We start from the raw sequence: 18,439 nt of genomic DNA, 5'->3' as shown, positions 1-18,439 counted from the left end.
GATAAGTTTGTTTTTTCTCTCTTTATCAATTTTTCCCACGATGAAACTAATATAAAGGCATTAAAATGCGAACACACTAGTAAACTTATTCACATATTTCTCTCAGTTTACCCAGCACAGCTATCATTTTTTCTGGGGGATTTCTATTTAATTGTCAATGTTTCCATCAGTTGAGTTGTTATAAAGCGGTGTTTGCTTGTGTTTTGAAAATGTGTCGCTCACATCTAGGGTCGACAAACTATATTTTAGAATTGATTTTTGTTTCTAATTTAGCCAAATCATGTGTCATTGTAATGTGTGAGCATCGAGATTAGTGACCATTAACCCTTTCCATGCAAGAGACTTTGAACAATGTATACAATGCTGTGGGCTTATCCGTGCCTATCAGCACTCAAAACGCATAAAGGGTTAATATCTATAATGTGTAGTGAGAGAATCCTGCACCCTTATGCATCTGTATCAAAATGTCTTGTGAATGAGCATGTGGTCATCAGTTAAAGCTCAAAATTTGATGGAGCCATTAAGCTGTCTGATCACCCTGCTTTCTCCCGCTCTTCCCCCCTGTCGTACAGAACAAGGAGAATGCGCGGCTACGGGAGACAGAGAAGACGATGGTCAAACTCCAGGAGGACTTGGGCAACCTGGAGAAGATCAAGGTGGAGTGCAAGGAGCTGAACAAGGCTGTCACGGACCAGGAGACTGAGCTGGAGCAGCTGAGGAGGCTCCTCAAGGAGACGCAGACAGAGAAGGGACTCCTTGAGGAAGAGCTGCAGTCCATCAAGAAGGCCAGGGCAGAGGTAAGGAGGGGTCTCTTCAATCTGGAGCCTAGGAGGAAAGGGGGTCGTTGTATATGCAATTTTAGGTTTGTTTGTTTTTGCCCCTCTTTCTCTCTGCCCAGTACACTGTTTCTCTCCCCCACGCCCATCCTCTTTTTCTTTCTCTGTCTCAGTTGCCACCTTTGTATAGTGGTCACCTGCTTTAAGAGGCTACTGCAAAGAACAAAGTCAGATATTGCATAAAAGACTTGGCAATGCCTTATAAATACAGTCATTGCTTACTTTTCGTGTCGCATCATGTCGATGACAAAACACGCATCAAGTATTAAAACTAGTTTTCTTTTACCGCCCTTCTTCTTACTGTGAACTTTTCTTCACTGATTTCATTTGTGCAAAGTCCGGCAGACAGACCAGTCAAGAGAAGAAAAAGAAACAAAACCAGCCTAAACATGATGTGATTATCATAATATGCTTATCTCAGTTGATTACAGCTTCTTTTTTTTACAGGATGTATGAGTTAACTGTTACTTTCTCCTTGCAGTGAACATAGATTTGAAAATTTGGCTTTGTCTTCAATAATGTTTGGATTATGAGCCAAACTAAAGTGAGGAGATTAAAGAGGACATCTCTGTGTCCGATGTATTATGAAAGCACAAAGTTGAGTTCTCCCCCCTTTGAAGGGCCCCCAGCAATGAAAAACGAGTGAAGATATGTCTTTGCATTGGCATAGGAATGGGTGTAACTCCGAGAAACAGCGATATGCTGTCACAGATTCTGTCCTGGGTGTGGTGTACATGTGCTGTTCGAGTTACAGATTATGTCGGGCAAAACTGTTTTTTTTTTTTGCTTCAAGGGAAGGGCACATCTAACTTCATTCTTTCTTATCTTCCCGCTTGGAGGGGAAAGTGGGGGGGGGGGGGCATTGAGAGAGAAGCGGGAAATCATTAATTTGCTAAGGCCAATTGAATTTTGCAGATCTTATGAGTACATGTACTCACATTCACTGCATATACACACTTTATAGACATGCATGAAGCCGGCTTTGGATGTCCAATGCTTTTCTTTTTTCACACTCGTATTTCTTTTTATGCTTTGGTATGATTATGCAAAAAAAAAAAAAAAAGAAGTTGAAATGAAAGTCACTTTGTGTCACAGTCACTTTTATGATTGAGTAAAAGTAGTCTTTCAGTGGGATATTTAAAAGATTTGAGATTGTATGTGTGCAGTTTTGGTAGGTTGGACAGCTTTGACATCATGCTTTGATCTGGAGGTCAATCATTTCCAGAGCATTTATTTCTGTGCTCATGGAAAGACATATAAAGCTCTTTATTAATATGTGAATAGACTGAGACAACAAGGACCACTGGTCAGTTGATTACCCACCAGTATGACCACATGATTCTTCCTAACTTTTCATTCAACATCGATGTGATGTATTGAGTGATCGGTATTGGCCCTCGGGTCACTGAAGCCAGTGTTTAACAATGTTTTCTAGTTGTAAATATGTATTGCATGTTCCTAAATGCTGCCATTATCACTCATATTGTGTAATGAGGAAGTGAAGAGAAAAGGAAATAGTGAAAGCAATAATTAGTGAAAGTGACAAATCTTCAAGTGACCTGAGTTGCCATGTATGCCCATATATCCTTGATATACCAGTGTTCAAATATATCAATGTAGATTTGGATTCATCAAGGTAGTATAATTAAAGCGTGTGAATTAAATCTGTTCAGCTGGACTTACTTGCGAAAATCACGGAGAAAACGGAGATGACAGACAGATCTGAACAAGTGACTTGGATGAGTCATGAAACTTTTCTCTCAGTGATTTTTCACAAGTAAGTCCAGTCGTACAGTGTTCATATAATTCATTCAGTGAATTGGTAATTAGTGTGGTAATTAAGATATTGCCATCATTGTGGACTTGTGCCACTCTGTGCGGCGTCGCATTTCGGCAGCATGCCATCCACAGTGACGTGAAGTACCATTGAGTGCAGGAAGTGTGAATGGTGTCATTCTCTTATCCTTGTAGGAGACGGTGGCATACGAGGAGGAGAGTGCCAAGCTGAAGAAGGACCTCTTGGAGCAGGAGAACAAACTCAAGGAGCTGCAGGATAGCATTGAGGGTGAGCGCTTCTTCTTGTTCAGGGCCGGCACAACCTGGGGGGGGGGGGGGGGGGAACCCCCACTTTTTTTTGCATAATACATAGGAGTACATAGGGTGTAACCACTTTGGGCTCTCTCACTTTTTCACCACGGAAGTGGCACCAGGAAAAAAAATAAAATGTGGTTATTTTTTTTGGGGGGGGGCTTGTTACCTGATAAAACCCGGAGATACGTAGCACCAGAAATATGAACTGCGCCACCCCCCCATTTTCAAAAATGTGGTGCCGGCTGTGTTGTTGTTGTATCCCCTTTAAGGATTGTTTCCATGAGACACATAAACACACCCAGGCATACCTATGAGGCCATAAGAATACAAGTCATGTGGAGATATGAAATCAGTTGGTCTCACAGTGGGGAGATCAATGGCGACAGGCAAGCAGGGACATAAAAGATGCCAAGATATTATATACAGATAATGTATGGTAGATAGAGGGCCAGATGGGTGAACAGATGGAAAAGTGGAGAGATGGACAAATATATATGTTCACACATTCTACATACATCTATACATACAATTGTACCTACCTACATACATACTTACATACTTACATATATACATAAACATGTGCAAGTACATGTTTACATGAATATATTGATAGATGTAAAGATAGATGAATAGATAGACGGATTGATGCATAGCCCAGAAAGTAGGAAGGTAGATTGTAAAGACAGATTTTGTAGACATTTTCAGGGCTTTGCAAGAGGGCCCACTAGCAGCATCGATAGGAGAGTCTACATGTATCTCACCCAAAGATTAAGCAAAGACCTGCTGTGAAGATGGCACGTTTCCTGATTTCATTGTGTGGAGAAGGCTTTTGCCGATAACGCGAACAAAGAAGTAAAATCCAGTAAGGGTATTATACTGGTGTCATACAAGGAGGCTTAGTGGCCAAGACTGGGCAGGCATTGAATTCTATCTGTCTGTGAGCTGAGGTCATGTTGGAAGCCCCAATAACAGTATTCTCTTTGGGGTTAAATATACATGTAGTTCGGCAAGAGTTTGCGAGGAGATGTGCAGAGATTTGTTTGCGCGATGACAAGATTTGGACGCATGTTGATGTTTTTCGCGAGGAAGATGAAGCCATGATGATGCACGTAGGGTGCATCGCCATCGCATCGCACATGCTTCTTTTCCATTTGAAATCTGACAGAAATGCTGCCAAGTGTAAGTACATGTATCTCTGTTTGTCCGTGTTGCGAGGATTTCACTCCTGAAAGTAATGTGGACCAAGTTCTATGCCACACTGTCACAGTGTCACAGTGTTGTGTGTCTATGTCACAGTGTCTACACACTGTCACAGTGTTGTGTTCTATGCCACACTGTCACAGTGTCACAGTGTCGTGTTCTATGCCACACTGTCACAGTGTTGTCTTTCAATGTCAAGATTTCTTTCTGTCTCCTTTTTCCCCAAATCTTCTTCATCAAGAAAGCATTCAACTAGAGACATATTTCACAATTGCTTTGCTTTACTGACATGTACCACCTGACAGTTAAATTGCACAGATGATTATGGAACATCTTGATCCGTGCTTGTTCCGAGCAACAGACACGATCATACATGTTCTATCTCGAAAGAACTGCTGTCCGTGGCTAGACTGAAATAGTGGGAGGAATTTGTGAAAAGCATGTAAACCTAGAGTGAAGAAAATTTTCATTTTGCCTTCATGGAAGATGTTTCTAAAATGATAAAAAGGATAACTTGCATCCCAAAAGCACACTGAATATCTTCTCATGTTCCACATGTTAAAGTTGTAACCACCACCTGTATAATTGATTATAAAGATGATGTGTCAGTGATAAATAGCTACACACACAAGTGGATGACTACCGGTATGTATGTTAATGAATGGGCTTTCTTGTTTGATGCACCATCACATTTCTATACATAAAAAATAAGTATACATGTTGTAGATGCGCCAGCTGTTAGTACTCTAGCTGTCCTGTTCCTCAGGACCAAAAAACCTTGTCTTTCCCACACCCATCGATCTGTCACTATGTCTATGTCTGTCACTATGTGTATGTCTGTCTTTGTGTCTGTCTGTCTGCCTACCTACTTTACCTGTCTTGTCTTTTTTATCTGTTTGTCTGTCTGGTTATCAGTCTACTTGTCTGTCAATCTGTCTGCTTGTCTGTCTGTCTGTCTGTCTGTCCATCAGTCGGTATTTCCTTCTATCAACATTTCTACCCACGTGGATATCTTTGAGGCGATCATGTTCAGACCACTGCCACGTGTTCCTGCTCAGTGTTGCATCCTCTGGAGTGAAGCTCTCAGCTGTTGCGGCTCTCTGTCGCTCCTCTTGCCCCAGGCCTTGTCCTTGACACAGTGGCCCAGTTTGTGTCCCTGTCTCTTGGCTGCAAGAAGGTCTCAGGTCCATCTGCTTAATGCTGGAGGTAATCCAGCATATGGCAGCTGCAACAAGTGCAGAGTGGATGAGAAGGAAAGATGCATTTAATAGGATAATCCTTCTCTCCGGGGCTCTGGTCACAGACAGGGTCATCTGTGTTGACAGAGATGCTGTCAAAGTGAAATGGGATGAGCAGAGAATAGACCCAGATGTCTCTGTTGACCTGTCACTGATGGCTTTCTGTGACAGAAATTGTGGGAGAAATTGAAGTTGTAGACAAATGTATTCATTCATTGTGTGCAAAATCACAGCTAGAGAAACACTTTAAAGGGAGCTGCACATTCGTCACTTTGAAAGTCGGCGGACAAGCCCACATAATAGACCGCCCTGGCGTATTTCATTTGTGATTGTTGATTACCTCAACATTAATCATTTCAGGAGCTGTTGATTTCACCTCATGTCAAAGGTGGTTGATGATGAAGTATTCAATCAAATACAGGTTATCAGCATCATCATCTAGTACCTAGTCTAGTATAAAGGCATCAGCATTCATGGCCCTCCAAACCTTTTGAATTTAAAATTTTGAAGGAATCTTGTTATACTAATCTGTTGTGTGTTCCCCAAGTGTCAAGATTCTTAAGCTGTGTTTGTTGCCTTTTCCATGGCTACAAATGTTGACTCCATATAACTCAGCTATATCTTTGATTGCCTTGATACCCTCCCCCCCCCCCCCCCCCAATCTAGGCAAAGTGGCAAGTGCTGTCGAGGAGACCAAGGAGAATCTTGGCAGAGACTTTGAGGAGGAGAGGGCGCGGCACCAGAAGCTCCTCCAGGACTACACCCGCCTGGAGCAGCGCCATGACAACCTGAAGGAGGACATGCTGGCCATCGAGAGCAGCTCGCCCACACATGTCGGCGTCAACGGCATGGCCGCCCCCCGGCACGTGCGGGCCGACAGCAGCGAGGGCGCCGAGTCGGGCTACGGCACGCTGGCCACCACCACCGGAGAGGAGGCGGAGAATGTGGAGGTAGAGATCGAAGTGAGTCCCTACTGTGATTGGTAGGCTAGAATCGCAGGTAGGCGAGGATCTGAGTTGTTGGAATGTAGGGTAGAAACCTGCCATGCTGCCTCAGCAGTGGTGTCATATTCATTTGATGTTTTTTTGTGTTTGTTTGTTTGTGGTTCTTTTTTTTAGAATGAGCCAATCAATCTATCATGCTAGGAATGGAAGAGAAGATAATGGAGCTTTAGTAATTAAGATGAATAACCATGAGGGATGGTAGAATGTAAGACATCAGAAAGTGACTAATAGTCTGTTTTTATTTTGATCTGAGTTCTGTGTCACAATATATTGATATCATCGAGGTCGACTTAGAGGGAATCAAGGAGGCAATTGTAGGATAATTTTTTTTTTGTTTATTTTGTCTCATAACCAGGAGCAGGGTGAGGAGAAGGCCAGTATGGACATCAGTGTCTTCATCAAGCTCCAGCAGAGATGCCGCGACCTCGAGAAGGAGAAGAGCAAGCTGGAGGTCATGCTGGAGCGAAGGGACGTCGACGGTCGCAACAGGACCAACACCATCGAGAACGAGCTTGAGCACCAGCACCTGTTGGTGAGTTGCCGTTTTCCCTTTTCTTCGTTAACAGGTGCTTTTAATTTTCTCATATCCATTCCTGCGTTATACCAGTTGTAGCTCAAGTAGGTAGCGGGATGCAGTATCGGGGGAAACGGGAGGGGGGATGTCCACTTCTTACACTAAATATTGCATGTGGGACTGGCAAGAGTGGAAGAGGGATTTGATATTTCTTGAAGGGACTGGGGGATGCAGAATGATCAAGGAAATTGAAGGAGAAGGAAGTGGAGAAAGAGAGTCATCTTCATTAGGAAAGTATTAATTCATGAAAGTGGAGAATAAGCTTTTCCCTCGAATATCTATTTGGAGTATTCTTATCTCATCAACTTTTTGATAAAGGCTGCCTTGATTCTAATCACTCTTCAGGTAAATGATGAATGTAGAAGAGTGAATATCTGAATTGTTTTGCATATTGTGAAATTTAATCCAGAAACTTTAGCTGGCACCAAGAGAAACAAAAATGAAAGGGTATGAATTCTAGAGTGTTGAGATGATTCCAGGAATTTTGATGGAGTTATGATAAGGAAGGCAGGGAGAAGGTATAGAATGAATCAATGCTTGAAATAATCACTTATTTTTTTCACATGAGGGAAAACAATTACTCGTTAAGAAAAGAAGATCCCAATGTAACAACAGTGCAAGACAATACATTTGCAGGACGTTTAGAGTTGAAGTTTTCATCATGCACAATCACTCATTGCTTCCATCTTCCCCCTCCATCTGCCCCTGCCCACCTCCACCCATCTCCCTTTAACCCCCTCCACCCACCTCCCTTCGCCCCCCAGAACAATGACCTGAAGGAGGAGAATGTGAGGCTGAAGAAGGACCTGGAGAACCTTCGGCGGACCCTGGAGGGAGACGGGGAGGAGGAGAACAACCCCGTCAAGATCCTCAACGAGCAGGTGGAGGTGCTGAACATGGAGAACGAGAAGCACCGCCAGGAGATCGTCAAGCTCAAGACGGACCTCGTCAACCGCAGGAGGCAGTGGACGCTACATGTGAGTCTAGATCAGACGCCTCGGTTGGCAGATTTTTCGGCTGGTGCCTCAGATTTCATTTGAATCAAAAACCCCAGCCTGCCGGCTTTTGTTCCTCAGATTCTGATTGGAATAGCTTTTTTCTATGCTTGTCATACCTTATCTCCAATTAAAAAGTTTTAGAGAAGATTACAATGACAGGAGCAAGTATCATCCAGGTGTACTAATTTTCTTATATAACTTTATTGGAATTGTATATTTATTTGTAACTATTCTGTGATATCATACTTAGGCAATGATTATTTACTGTCTGTGAGAAATTTTTGAGATGAATGCAACTGAAAATACTGAGAATTAGTACTCATTCAGGGCTTTTCAAGCCAGTGAAATCTCTCAGATTCTTGTTTTCTGTATTGAAGTATGACCACAGAATACACCTTTTAAAAAGGCAAACCATAAACAAACTGAGGAAGTGTACATTTAGCCGCATGTAGATCTATGAGCATGAGAGGTCTGATGAAAGACTACCCTTCAAAACCAGAGTGTCAACACAAAGATCTGTGCTGCCTTGATATTTCAGAATGTTATATGTTATGTATCCAAGATGTGGTAAGTGCTTTTGGATACCTTGGTAAATCAATATAATTTCCTTTCTGGTATTCTCCTCCTTAAAGCCACGCTACCTTAGTCCTCTGTTTAAATCTGTCTGTTTATGTTTGTGTGTGTGTTGCGATGTCTGCCCTGCTGTTCTTTCTTTCCACACATTTCCTTTCACAATCTTGTCCTTCAATGTGTCAAAAAAAAAATGATTATAATACATGTAACAATGAAATGATTTCTGCTTGTTGCTATGGCAACAGGAGGGAGACAGCGTGGAGGCGGGAACCAATACAGACAACAACATGCTGGTGAGCGACGAGGATCTGGATAACCTTCAGCTGGACACGAGCAGCCTCATTTCAGACTACAAGACGGTCAAGACGACCAGCCAGTAAGTGACAGTCATTCGGTGCATGGTCCACCTTAAGACTCTCCGTCCATTCTTTCTTGTAGTTGTCCCTCACACTGGAGCGTCGAAATGACGATTCAATGTCAGTGGGTCTTCATTGGTTGTTAAGGTTTGTGAGGGACATCAGTGAAATGTCATTGCAATTCTCACGAGCCGTTAATCATCTCATGCTTATTTCTCTCTCTCTCTGTGTGCCCATCTCTTTCTACTGGTGGTAATGCAGTTGTCTCCTCTCCTCAGCTCTTGCTATTATCCACTTTCATTCTTAGCTTTCTAGTCTCTCTCTCCCTCTCCCTAGGCACACAGGAAGTTTATCTTCTCATCACCAGTTGACTACTCAGTGAAGCCTGGAGAGCGAGTTTCTGCAGTCATGTTTTCTTGTAACCTTTTCTACCAATGCATTTCAAATATTTCTTTAGCACCAATTCTCAACAGACTCCACCATCGTTATTCTGATCTTTTCATACCATACGATCTCTGTCATTCTCTGTCTGTATTTCTTCAGATATCTTCTATATTGCTCTATATTAGTATGTTGTCCTCTTTCTGTCTGTTCTATTATCGTTCACATCTGCATCCTCTATTTTCTAGATCCTCTCATCATATTTCATTTGATCTATGGTACACTATCTTTTGAGTCATTAATGCTTACGTTCTCTCTCTCAAATGCTGCAGGATACCTAGTGCACACCTTACTTGATATATCTCCAGTACTTTTCTCTTTCTATCTGACCTTGACCTTTCTGCCATCTTTATCCTAATTACCAAGATTTCTCTCTCTGACATGAAGTCATACTTCACATTTTTTTAATCTCTGTCTTTCCTTGCCTCTTATATTACACCTCCCTTTCTCTTTCTGTGTCTTTCTCTTTTTATTTATTTATTCATCTATCATTATGTCTCTTTATTTCTCTTTATCAATCCATCAACAATTATCTGTCTATCCATCTTTCTATCTGTCTATCCACCTATGTATTCATCTATTCATTTTTCTCATTTCTGTCTCTGCTATATTCAGACACATGTCTTGGTGGATTATGGCTAACATTTCCCTTCTTGAATCTCTCTTCCGTGATTTCTTTGCCTACTTTTCAGGACACATGTGCCACAATTTTTCCCCTCACATCAAGTAATTCGCTCACTCTCATTCAATCACTAAAAGATGTCCCTGCCCTCTGCACCAACTCCAGGTTAATCTACAACTTCCACTTGCGGCATTACACATGTGAAAAGACCCAATTAAATTCACCACAAAATTATGCACCCTGACCTCATAAAACCAGCTTCACTCTATATTAAAATGTAACAGAATTGAGCATGATATTCCCAATATATCACACAGCAAATTAATTTCCTAGAAACACCCAATACTGATAACTGCAAAAGTACACTCACCCCTAAGCTTTCAGAAGTGTGAAAATATGGTGTGAAATAATCATATAAATTGCAATCACTTCGTTCTACTTAGCCTTTAGTATATATTCACTAACAAAACAATCCATTAACTAGAGGAGAGAAGAACATCATCAAACATATACAATTTGGCTGAAATATTGAATTGATGTGTAAACCCAATTTCAAACTTCATGGCAATTGTGATACAGGTCTCGAGTTTTATTGTTTGTTTGTTTTTTAAATCTCATTTTGTATCACCATCCATTGAATTACACCATTCAATTTCTCAACTGACAGCATTGTCAGTGATGAGAGGACCATCATCTCATGTTCAGAGATCACAAATAATTGAAAGCTGTTGTGTCCATAATCAGCGTGTGGTTCACTTCTGCAAACAGTCCTCTGCAAGTTATGTAAAAAGCTGAAAATTCACCCACGCCTGTCATAGTGAACGCTTCTTATCTCACATTATCTACAATGAGGAATACATCTTGATGCATGCCACTACTTAGAGCTATTTCCACATTGCTCAAGCAGGTTTCTGATAGAGGGTTTTTGTATTAAAGAAGAACGGTGTGCATTCAGCTATCCATAGCAGTAGGTAAATCCTGGTCATTATTTACCCAGTCATTCAGCTACAACTTCTGTCAATGTTGAAGCTTTTACACAATTATTATTATTTTTTCATTTACCTTTTTTTTTTTCAGTGAGGCCAATTTCAGTGAACCTTGCTCATTCAAAATTGCTGAGATAAGATTGTTATTGTGTAGATTTGAATATCTCCCAAAATATTTGCATGTTATCATTCTCACTGTGGTTCACTTGAGCACTCAATTTAGTTTATATGCATAAAGTGTGTAAATTCTTGCCCACACTACTTACATTATGAGGTAGTTTTTGTTTTGTTTTATTTTGTTTTTATACAAATGTGAAGTATTTGCCATATGATCATATCACTTGCCTGTCAAAAAGTGCTTATGAAGACTTGGGATGGGCGGTTGGTGATAGAAAGCAGACCTTAGTCGATGTCTTTGATAGGAGTATATGTTGTGAATATCATTGATGATGGTTTACAACCAGCTTCGGATTTTATAGATAAAATGAGATACTAGTAGGCAAGGTGTGATAGTGCTGCCGAGAGTTTTTGCGCTAGAAATTGCAAAGTTCAAGCAATGTGGTGGTATCTTTGCTCTCTGCCTCCTTAACAAGTGCATAAAAAAAAAACAAAAAAATCAGATTTCCCTAAATTCAAAGTATCGGTGTAGGGGTAATGTGATTATCCAAGTCAGTTTCCCTCTACCATTATGCCCACTGTAATCACCAATGTCAGGATAATCAAGTAGTATCAAGTGATATTCATATTTTCCCCTATTTCTCTTCTACAATCACTTTCAATCACCCAGTAGAAATCAACATAATCTTAGTTTTATTTTTATCTTCTTATCATGTGCCCATGATTTTCAGTGGGCAGATTTGCATGAAACGTCTGCGACCACCACCTGCATGACAGATTCAATCAAATTTCTAGAGTGACATCGTTCTCGTTTGAGCCATACACCACTGTCAATACATCCGGTTCAAAGCAGGAGTCAATGTATAGATGTGTGAAAAATGCATGTTTGTCAAATACATGTTTGTTTTACTGCTTTATTATTCATATGAGCTTATTTTCTCACTTGAGAGGAGCCACATTTTCTTATTCAGAGCACCTTATCATGATTTTAGATGTCGTAGATGTATCTGTGTAGACCTTTATGAACTTTGTATTGTGCTTATTTTTTTTTTTGATATTGATGTTTGACATTTATTTCTCTCTCTATGTAAACTCTCGTACATATGTGTCCCCGAATGTCAACACCCTGTACCCACGTGCATCCGAAATCCTGTTCCCCCCGTTCTTGGCCCTGTGACATGCCTGTTTTTCAATATCTCCTTGTTCTTTTTGCCCAGTTTGTTCAATGCCCTAACGCACAGCCAGACAAGTCTAGAAGAGACTGTCGCTAACTTCGGCAATCTGGCTGAAAATCACAATGACCTTCTGGTCGCTAAGATGTGAGTAACCGATGGCAGGGGTAGCTATAAGCTACCGTGTCAGAGGCGGGCAAACCTCATCTTTGGGGAGTGTGTATGGTCGCTTTGGCATGATGGGGCTGGATGCTTTGAAGTATGAAGGGTGGGAAAAGAAAAAGAGGAAGAAGATATGGTAGAAAATGGAAAGTTGGTTTTAAGATGGAGGCAAAGAAGTGAAGTGATTGCATTAATGGCTGCCTTTGGGTTGGCTCTTAACTGGAATGTATGCATCTATGGTATCTTGTTTCTTACAGGCGCCTGGGCTGTTTCATGATATTTTGTTGCCTTTTCTTACTGACATCTCTGGTTTGCTGGATCAAAGTACCCTGAATTATCCACCCTTTAACCTGGGCCCTTAACTGTCCTCTTACCCACTTTTCTTAAGTTGCATCGGTCTTCTATCCACAAAATGCCACTATTTATTTTTTTTTCCATGTCATGGTTGTAGCTCATCACTGCAGTGAACTGGTGTGGCAAATTGGCAACATTGCTATGCTGGTTACATTTGTGTGTACCATATGTGTGCATGTTCTCAGTTTACTTGTGAGGCTTGTGTGAATTCCTCATGTCTCCTTTCATTTTGCTGCACGTTTCCAAGCTTCAGTCCCAGCTGTTGATATTTGTGTTAGAGCAGATCTTGCTGCTCTCATCTATACACATAATGTATCTTTCATTCATACGACTACATTACCAAGTGTTAACATTTATGTTTATATTTGTCTTGTGTTGTCTTCATGTCATGAACTAGAATGTAATGTTTTGAGGGTGTAATGTTTTGTTTTATCTTCTTGTCTTTTCCTCATCTCACATATCTGTTGTTTTTCATACCATATTCTCATTTTTGAAGGATATGATACAGGTCTAAATATGAATGTACTCTTTGCCAATAACCACACATTATGTTAACATAATTTGTATTTGCAGTAACATCTCATATAGTATATTGTTGCTGAATTAAAAGTGGACTCCCTACTTTGAAAGTTATTTGACAGTGAATTCTTCTGACATATTATTTTATTTATCTAAGATCATAGTTGAATTCTCAATAAGTTTGCATACCTTCTGAGATATCTGTGGTCTTATGGTTCAAATTACCATACGCATGAATTGATAAATCTGCCACATTGTCCATTTAGCAGGCAGAAAAGTTATTATACAGTTACTCCCTTGCTTATTCATGTACTCTTTCATGGCCATATTCCATGAATATTGACATTTGGACTCCCACATGAAAATTAATTAAACTTTGGACAGTCTGATTCTGATTGAATTAGATTCCTATTAAAGGCATACAATCTCATTTCTATTTTGTTTGAATTGTGAGGTCTTATGCAACAGGACACTGGGGAATAATTGGGTCTCTCGGTCTGTGATACTATGTTAATGTTTGAATTAACAGTGTTAGATCATATTTTTGTGACCAAAGTATACCCATTGACTGTTGGTCATGCAAATACACATATATAGGGGCTTGTGGATCCAAGGTCATCCAGTTTGGTGTGCAAATCAGCAATATTTACTGCATATTACAAGTTTTGTATACACAGTCTATTGTGCGGTATACTGATTGATGAAAATTTTCTGTTTCTGCAATCTGCTATCAAAGTTTTCAGCAAATTCATGTTAGTCTGTGAAATGATGAAGTCTATGAGCCATTGCCAATAATATTCTGACCATATTTTTGTATCAGGAGTAAATCTACAGTGGAATCCACAAAGCATATTAATTTTTTTTAAAGTTTGTTTGTTTTTTCTTCAAATTATAGAGAAAGTCAGGCCAAATTTGTATGATACAATCAGCTGGGTTAGTGTGTTTGCATGTATTTGATAGATATTTACTTTCTGGTGATTTTCCAGCAGTTGGTGAAACTTAGCAAAATGTCCTTTATACCATTCAACACTCTATCTATCTATCTCTGATGAAGTTTGTCTGGAGTTCCGAGATTTCAAGGAGGATAATGCATATGTGTGTTCATTTTAATTGAGAAAATTGAGTTGGGGGGGAGGCACAGGGGATGGGAAAAGATTTACACTAGTGTTTCACTTGTAATTTCACATCTAATATACCATACATGTATCTCTTAAAGCTTCATGAGCGCCCAGTATATCACCAGCTACCAGAAGTAACATTCTCACATCTATCACTAGCAAATACCCCCCTGAGCTGCATAATCCATCTGATACATATTAATAACGCCTCCATTTCTCCACATGGCAGTCATTAACAATATGGCAACACGAAACAGCGCATGCACGCCGGTTTGTTTCAGGGCGTATTTTCCATTTGAACTAATGCATAACTTTATTACCTGGTGAACTTTTGAAAGTTTAATCAATGGTAGCTTGATGAAGATTTGATTTTATTCCAAGGACTTGCATGGGCAATTTGTTTAGTGCTGTTTTTTTATGAATATAATTGGTGAAGTGCCTAATAGCTATGACTTATGATAACACTTGCTTCTCTTTTGTTGAGTGCTTTTACATTATTTTAAAAAATTGACAAATGCTGAAAAAAATCAGTATGCCAAGTCAATGAGGCAGTAATGAATAGCATGGATATTAGAGTGTATGTTATGTAGAAGGATTTCAACCTTCACAAAGCATTGATTGTTGTTGTTTTTTTTTCACCTTGAAGTAACTGGGTATGTACAACATATTTCAGTATTTCGGGAAATGTCCAAACTACAAAGAACTTGTGGGAATTTATGTGCAAACTTAGTAACTCGCTGGAAGGGGCAGTAGTGTCTTCTCTTCTGTTTGACAAGTGAGGGTTGTGGAAACTGCTTTATGGCTGTGCATTGCAGAATGCTTTGTCTTTTGGGAGTACAATGTATATATAGCAAATTCCGGACATATGGCAGACTATGCATGTACTGGTACGTTTTATGCATGATGAATGTGACAAATTGCAAAATGTTAGCAACCATATGTTGAAAGATAGTCATTCCTTTGTGCAAGAGAGGACACACAATCAGTGATGCAGTCGACAAATACTGCATTTTCTGTCTCAAAAGCCTTTAAAGTCCACTCACTGAAAGGCATTGTCATTCTCTGGACATGACACTACTTTCTGCATAGTATAATTTTTACATGGATGTAACAATATCAAAAATCTTGCTTCATTCAGGAAATGTTTAATATGATGATTTCTATAGAAGCATGGCATTAAGGGCATGATGACTACACCAGTAGTTCTCATTATGATGATCCGCCGGTAATAGCGCCCCCTGTTTTCTTTCGATGACACCATTGTTGCGCAGAATCTTGGAGAAGGAGATTCAGGCGCTGAGAATAAACCATGACTACGAGAAGAGCGACCTCAAGGACCAGATCGAGCAACTCAAGAAGGACAACGAGAGACAACAGAGCATCATTGGAGAGGTGAGGTGGATACAGGGTGGTCATGTGACCACGGACGGAAGAAGCAAATACAGTTGTGACTTACAGTTCCTAATCTCAGCAAATCTATTAGTATAGTGGATGTTTATTTTTTGTACTGGTTAGGTATACCTGTACAGAGATGATAAGCTGTTGTCCAAAGTAAGCTTTCAAAAATGCAAGAAAGTCTTTATCTCTTGAGTTAATGTACCCCCCTCCCCCTAAACAAAATAAAATTAAATAGATAATGAAAGTTGTAATGTGTGTGTGTATATGTGTATGATCAAATGAAGTAAACGTAGCAAGTTTTGCAATCCCAGTGTTGCATGCGCAATAAATGAAAAATGATGTCGTTGCTCATTTCTGAACAAGAAATAAAATTGATCTCCCTAATTTTTTCTTTTATCTTGCAGAATCTCAAGTTGACCCCCAACGCCCGAGTCAGCCAGGCAGTGCAGTTTGAGCTGTCGAGACTAACCAATGAGAACATTGTAAGCCTCAAATGCATTTTTTAAATGATTTTCTATATCAACCGTAATGGAGTATTAGATGTCAGGGGGGAAGAAATTCTGGACATTTGCATGAAGCTTTGCCCCATACTCTATTACGCTGTAAATTCAGTGAGTCATTTTTTACAAATCTGGACTGCCCAACAATATTGTGAGTGGTTAAATTCGTGCTCGTGGAGTATATTAAATGTACAAGTGCACATGTCATTCATGTCGGGACCCAGAGTTCATGTTTTTTAATGTTGTTAAATTTGCAAATAGTGCTCGATTCATGAAAATAAGAACCCCACAAAATATATGGCGTAAACTCTGTGTGATAGTAGCATACTCTGTATGATACTTTGTATATGGAATGAAAAGGAGTGCCCCTAATCACAAATATATAAATGACTATGACATAGCTGAAAGAAAAGCAATATATAGAAAGTTGGGAAAGAAATACTGAAACGATATCTGGAATACGTTATGAATATGCCAAGCACAAGTTGATTACAGATATATAATGGCTGTGACATATCAGAATGAAAACACCAAAACAACTTGAAGGTAGAAAGTTTTGCACTAAAAGTCAATGTCAAGCAGGTAACCATAATGTGATTTTTGCAAGAAAATAGTCAAAATTTTCTGTCATTGAAAAATTATATACAACTTGTATAAGTTGTGGAAGTACCAATATTTTGTTCAGAAGAGTAGTGTAAAGTTGTTAATGAGCTCCCCACAGGCACCAACATCAGAACCCCCATTATCATCCCAATACTACATATACCACTACCATTACGATCACCATGGCAACCATCACCATCATCACCTACACAACTACCATCACCACCACCAATATCATCACCACCACAAACACCACCATCACCATCCCAACACCACATACACCACTACTATCATCCCAACTCTGCATACACCACGTGCATCATTACCACCATCCACACCATGGCAACTATCTCCATCATCATCATCGTCCTCATCATCGTCATCATCTTCATTATTATCATCCTTGTTGCAATTGTTACTTGTGCCTCTGTGTAGAATCTGCTGGAGGAGAAGGAGTACCTGGAGAAGTTAGTCAAGAAACTGAAGAAGCAGCTGAAGGCGGCCCACAAGAGAATGCAGTCCACCTCATCAGCCGACATCGGAGGAGGTACAGCTCACTTCTCACACGAGCTCATTCTTCTTTTCCCCAGTTTCTGTTGATTTGTTTATTTGTTTGTTTTTTGTTTGCTTTGGTTTTTTTTTCAATCTAATTATAGTGTATGCAATTATGTGAAGTGGGTCTGCAACCAAGAACCTTATCAGAATTTACTGCATATTTTGTTTTATGCATAAGGTATGCATGAAATCCAAACATAGGAATGGACTCAAAGCCTTCACATGTATGATTGTTTCTTCATTTAGTGGACAAAGAAAGATTTTAAAAAAAAGATAATTGATTTTGCATCATTGTGATTGCCAGTTGGCAGCAGATTATTCTCAGATATAATGGAATCAATATACAACTTTCTCTGTTTGTGGTGAGTCAGAGCTCAGCACTTATGAAATGAAAGTTGCTGCTCTGATAGCAGATGCAGATACTGATTTACAGTAAGTCCTTGAAATCAATATCAAATCCAAACTGATACAGTGTAACTAAAGGTAACACAAGATGTCAGTCACACATTATTTTCAACAGTTTTGTGCTTTCATCAAAATCACAGAACAGACTTTTGCGAAAGGAAGACAAGATAAACACTTTCTTTTTGAGTTATCAATTTATTTTGAATCAACTCAAAACATTAAGCTCTGTTTTTCATAGCTAAAAGATATTAATATGTTCTTAGGCTTTCATTAATCTCTGAAGAGGGTCCTTGTTGGAAAAAAGTGGCACCTCTCCACACCCATCTTTTTACTCCCATCAAATCTGTTCCCCTTCTGCCATTCCATTCCAAGTCAATATCAAGATTTGCTACTGAATCAAACTGGTAAACATTATCCCCCAAGGCACCAAAAAAGGGGCGTGTCTCACCCCTGTGCCAGCATGCAGCGAGGTTTGGAAGAGTATCAGGTGGTGTCTGTTATGCAACACTCGCCCCCCACAGTTGAACATTGATGTGCCCTCACATGTTTATTATGTCTGGCATATGGTTTTTATTCCTTCCCTCGACAGAATTACTCTCAGATACAGCTAGTAGCGT

The 18,439-nt window shown here is 39.9% G+C and overlaps 1 protein-coding gene across 1 annotated transcript in view; it reads left to right on the top strand.

The window, feature by feature from the left end:
- LOC139730968 (unconventional myosin-Va-like) overlaps window positions 1–18,439 on the top strand; it is a gene marked incomplete at its 5' end in the record, with an annotated part of 101,268 nt that overhangs the window by 64,962 nt on the left and 17,867 nt on the right. Inside the window, 10 exons of the mRNA XM_071641848.1 lie at window positions 573–797; window positions 2,808–2,901; window positions 6,032–6,327; window positions 6,725–6,901; window positions 7,708–7,920; window positions 8,760–8,890; window positions 12,254–12,355; window positions 15,633–15,753; window positions 16,164–16,241; window positions 17,298–17,409. Coding sequence (XP_071497949.1) covers window positions 573–797; window positions 2,808–2,901; window positions 6,032–6,327; window positions 6,725–6,901; window positions 7,708–7,920; window positions 8,760–8,890; window positions 12,254–12,355; window positions 15,633–15,753; window positions 16,164–16,241; window positions 17,298–17,409 — 1,549 coding nt within the window. The remainder of the gene's footprint in view (window positions 1–572; window positions 798–2,807; window positions 2,902–6,031; window positions 6,328–6,724; window positions 6,902–7,707; window positions 7,921–8,759; window positions 8,891–12,253; window positions 12,356–15,632; window positions 15,754–16,163; window positions 16,242–17,297; window positions 17,410–18,439) is intronic.

The sequence above is a fragment of the Diadema antillarum genome, unplaced genomic scaffold, assembly GCF_040938485.1.
Source record: "Diadema antillarum isolate AM-2024a unplaced genomic scaffold, OU_Dant_1.0 seq00000345_RagTag, whole genome shotgun sequence".
NCBI lineage: Eukaryota > Metazoa > Echinodermata > Echinoidea > Diadematoida > Diadematidae > Diadema > Diadema antillarum.
Note: the sequence above shows the minus strand (reverse complement) of the source record. Positions and strands in the feature narration are given on the sequence as shown.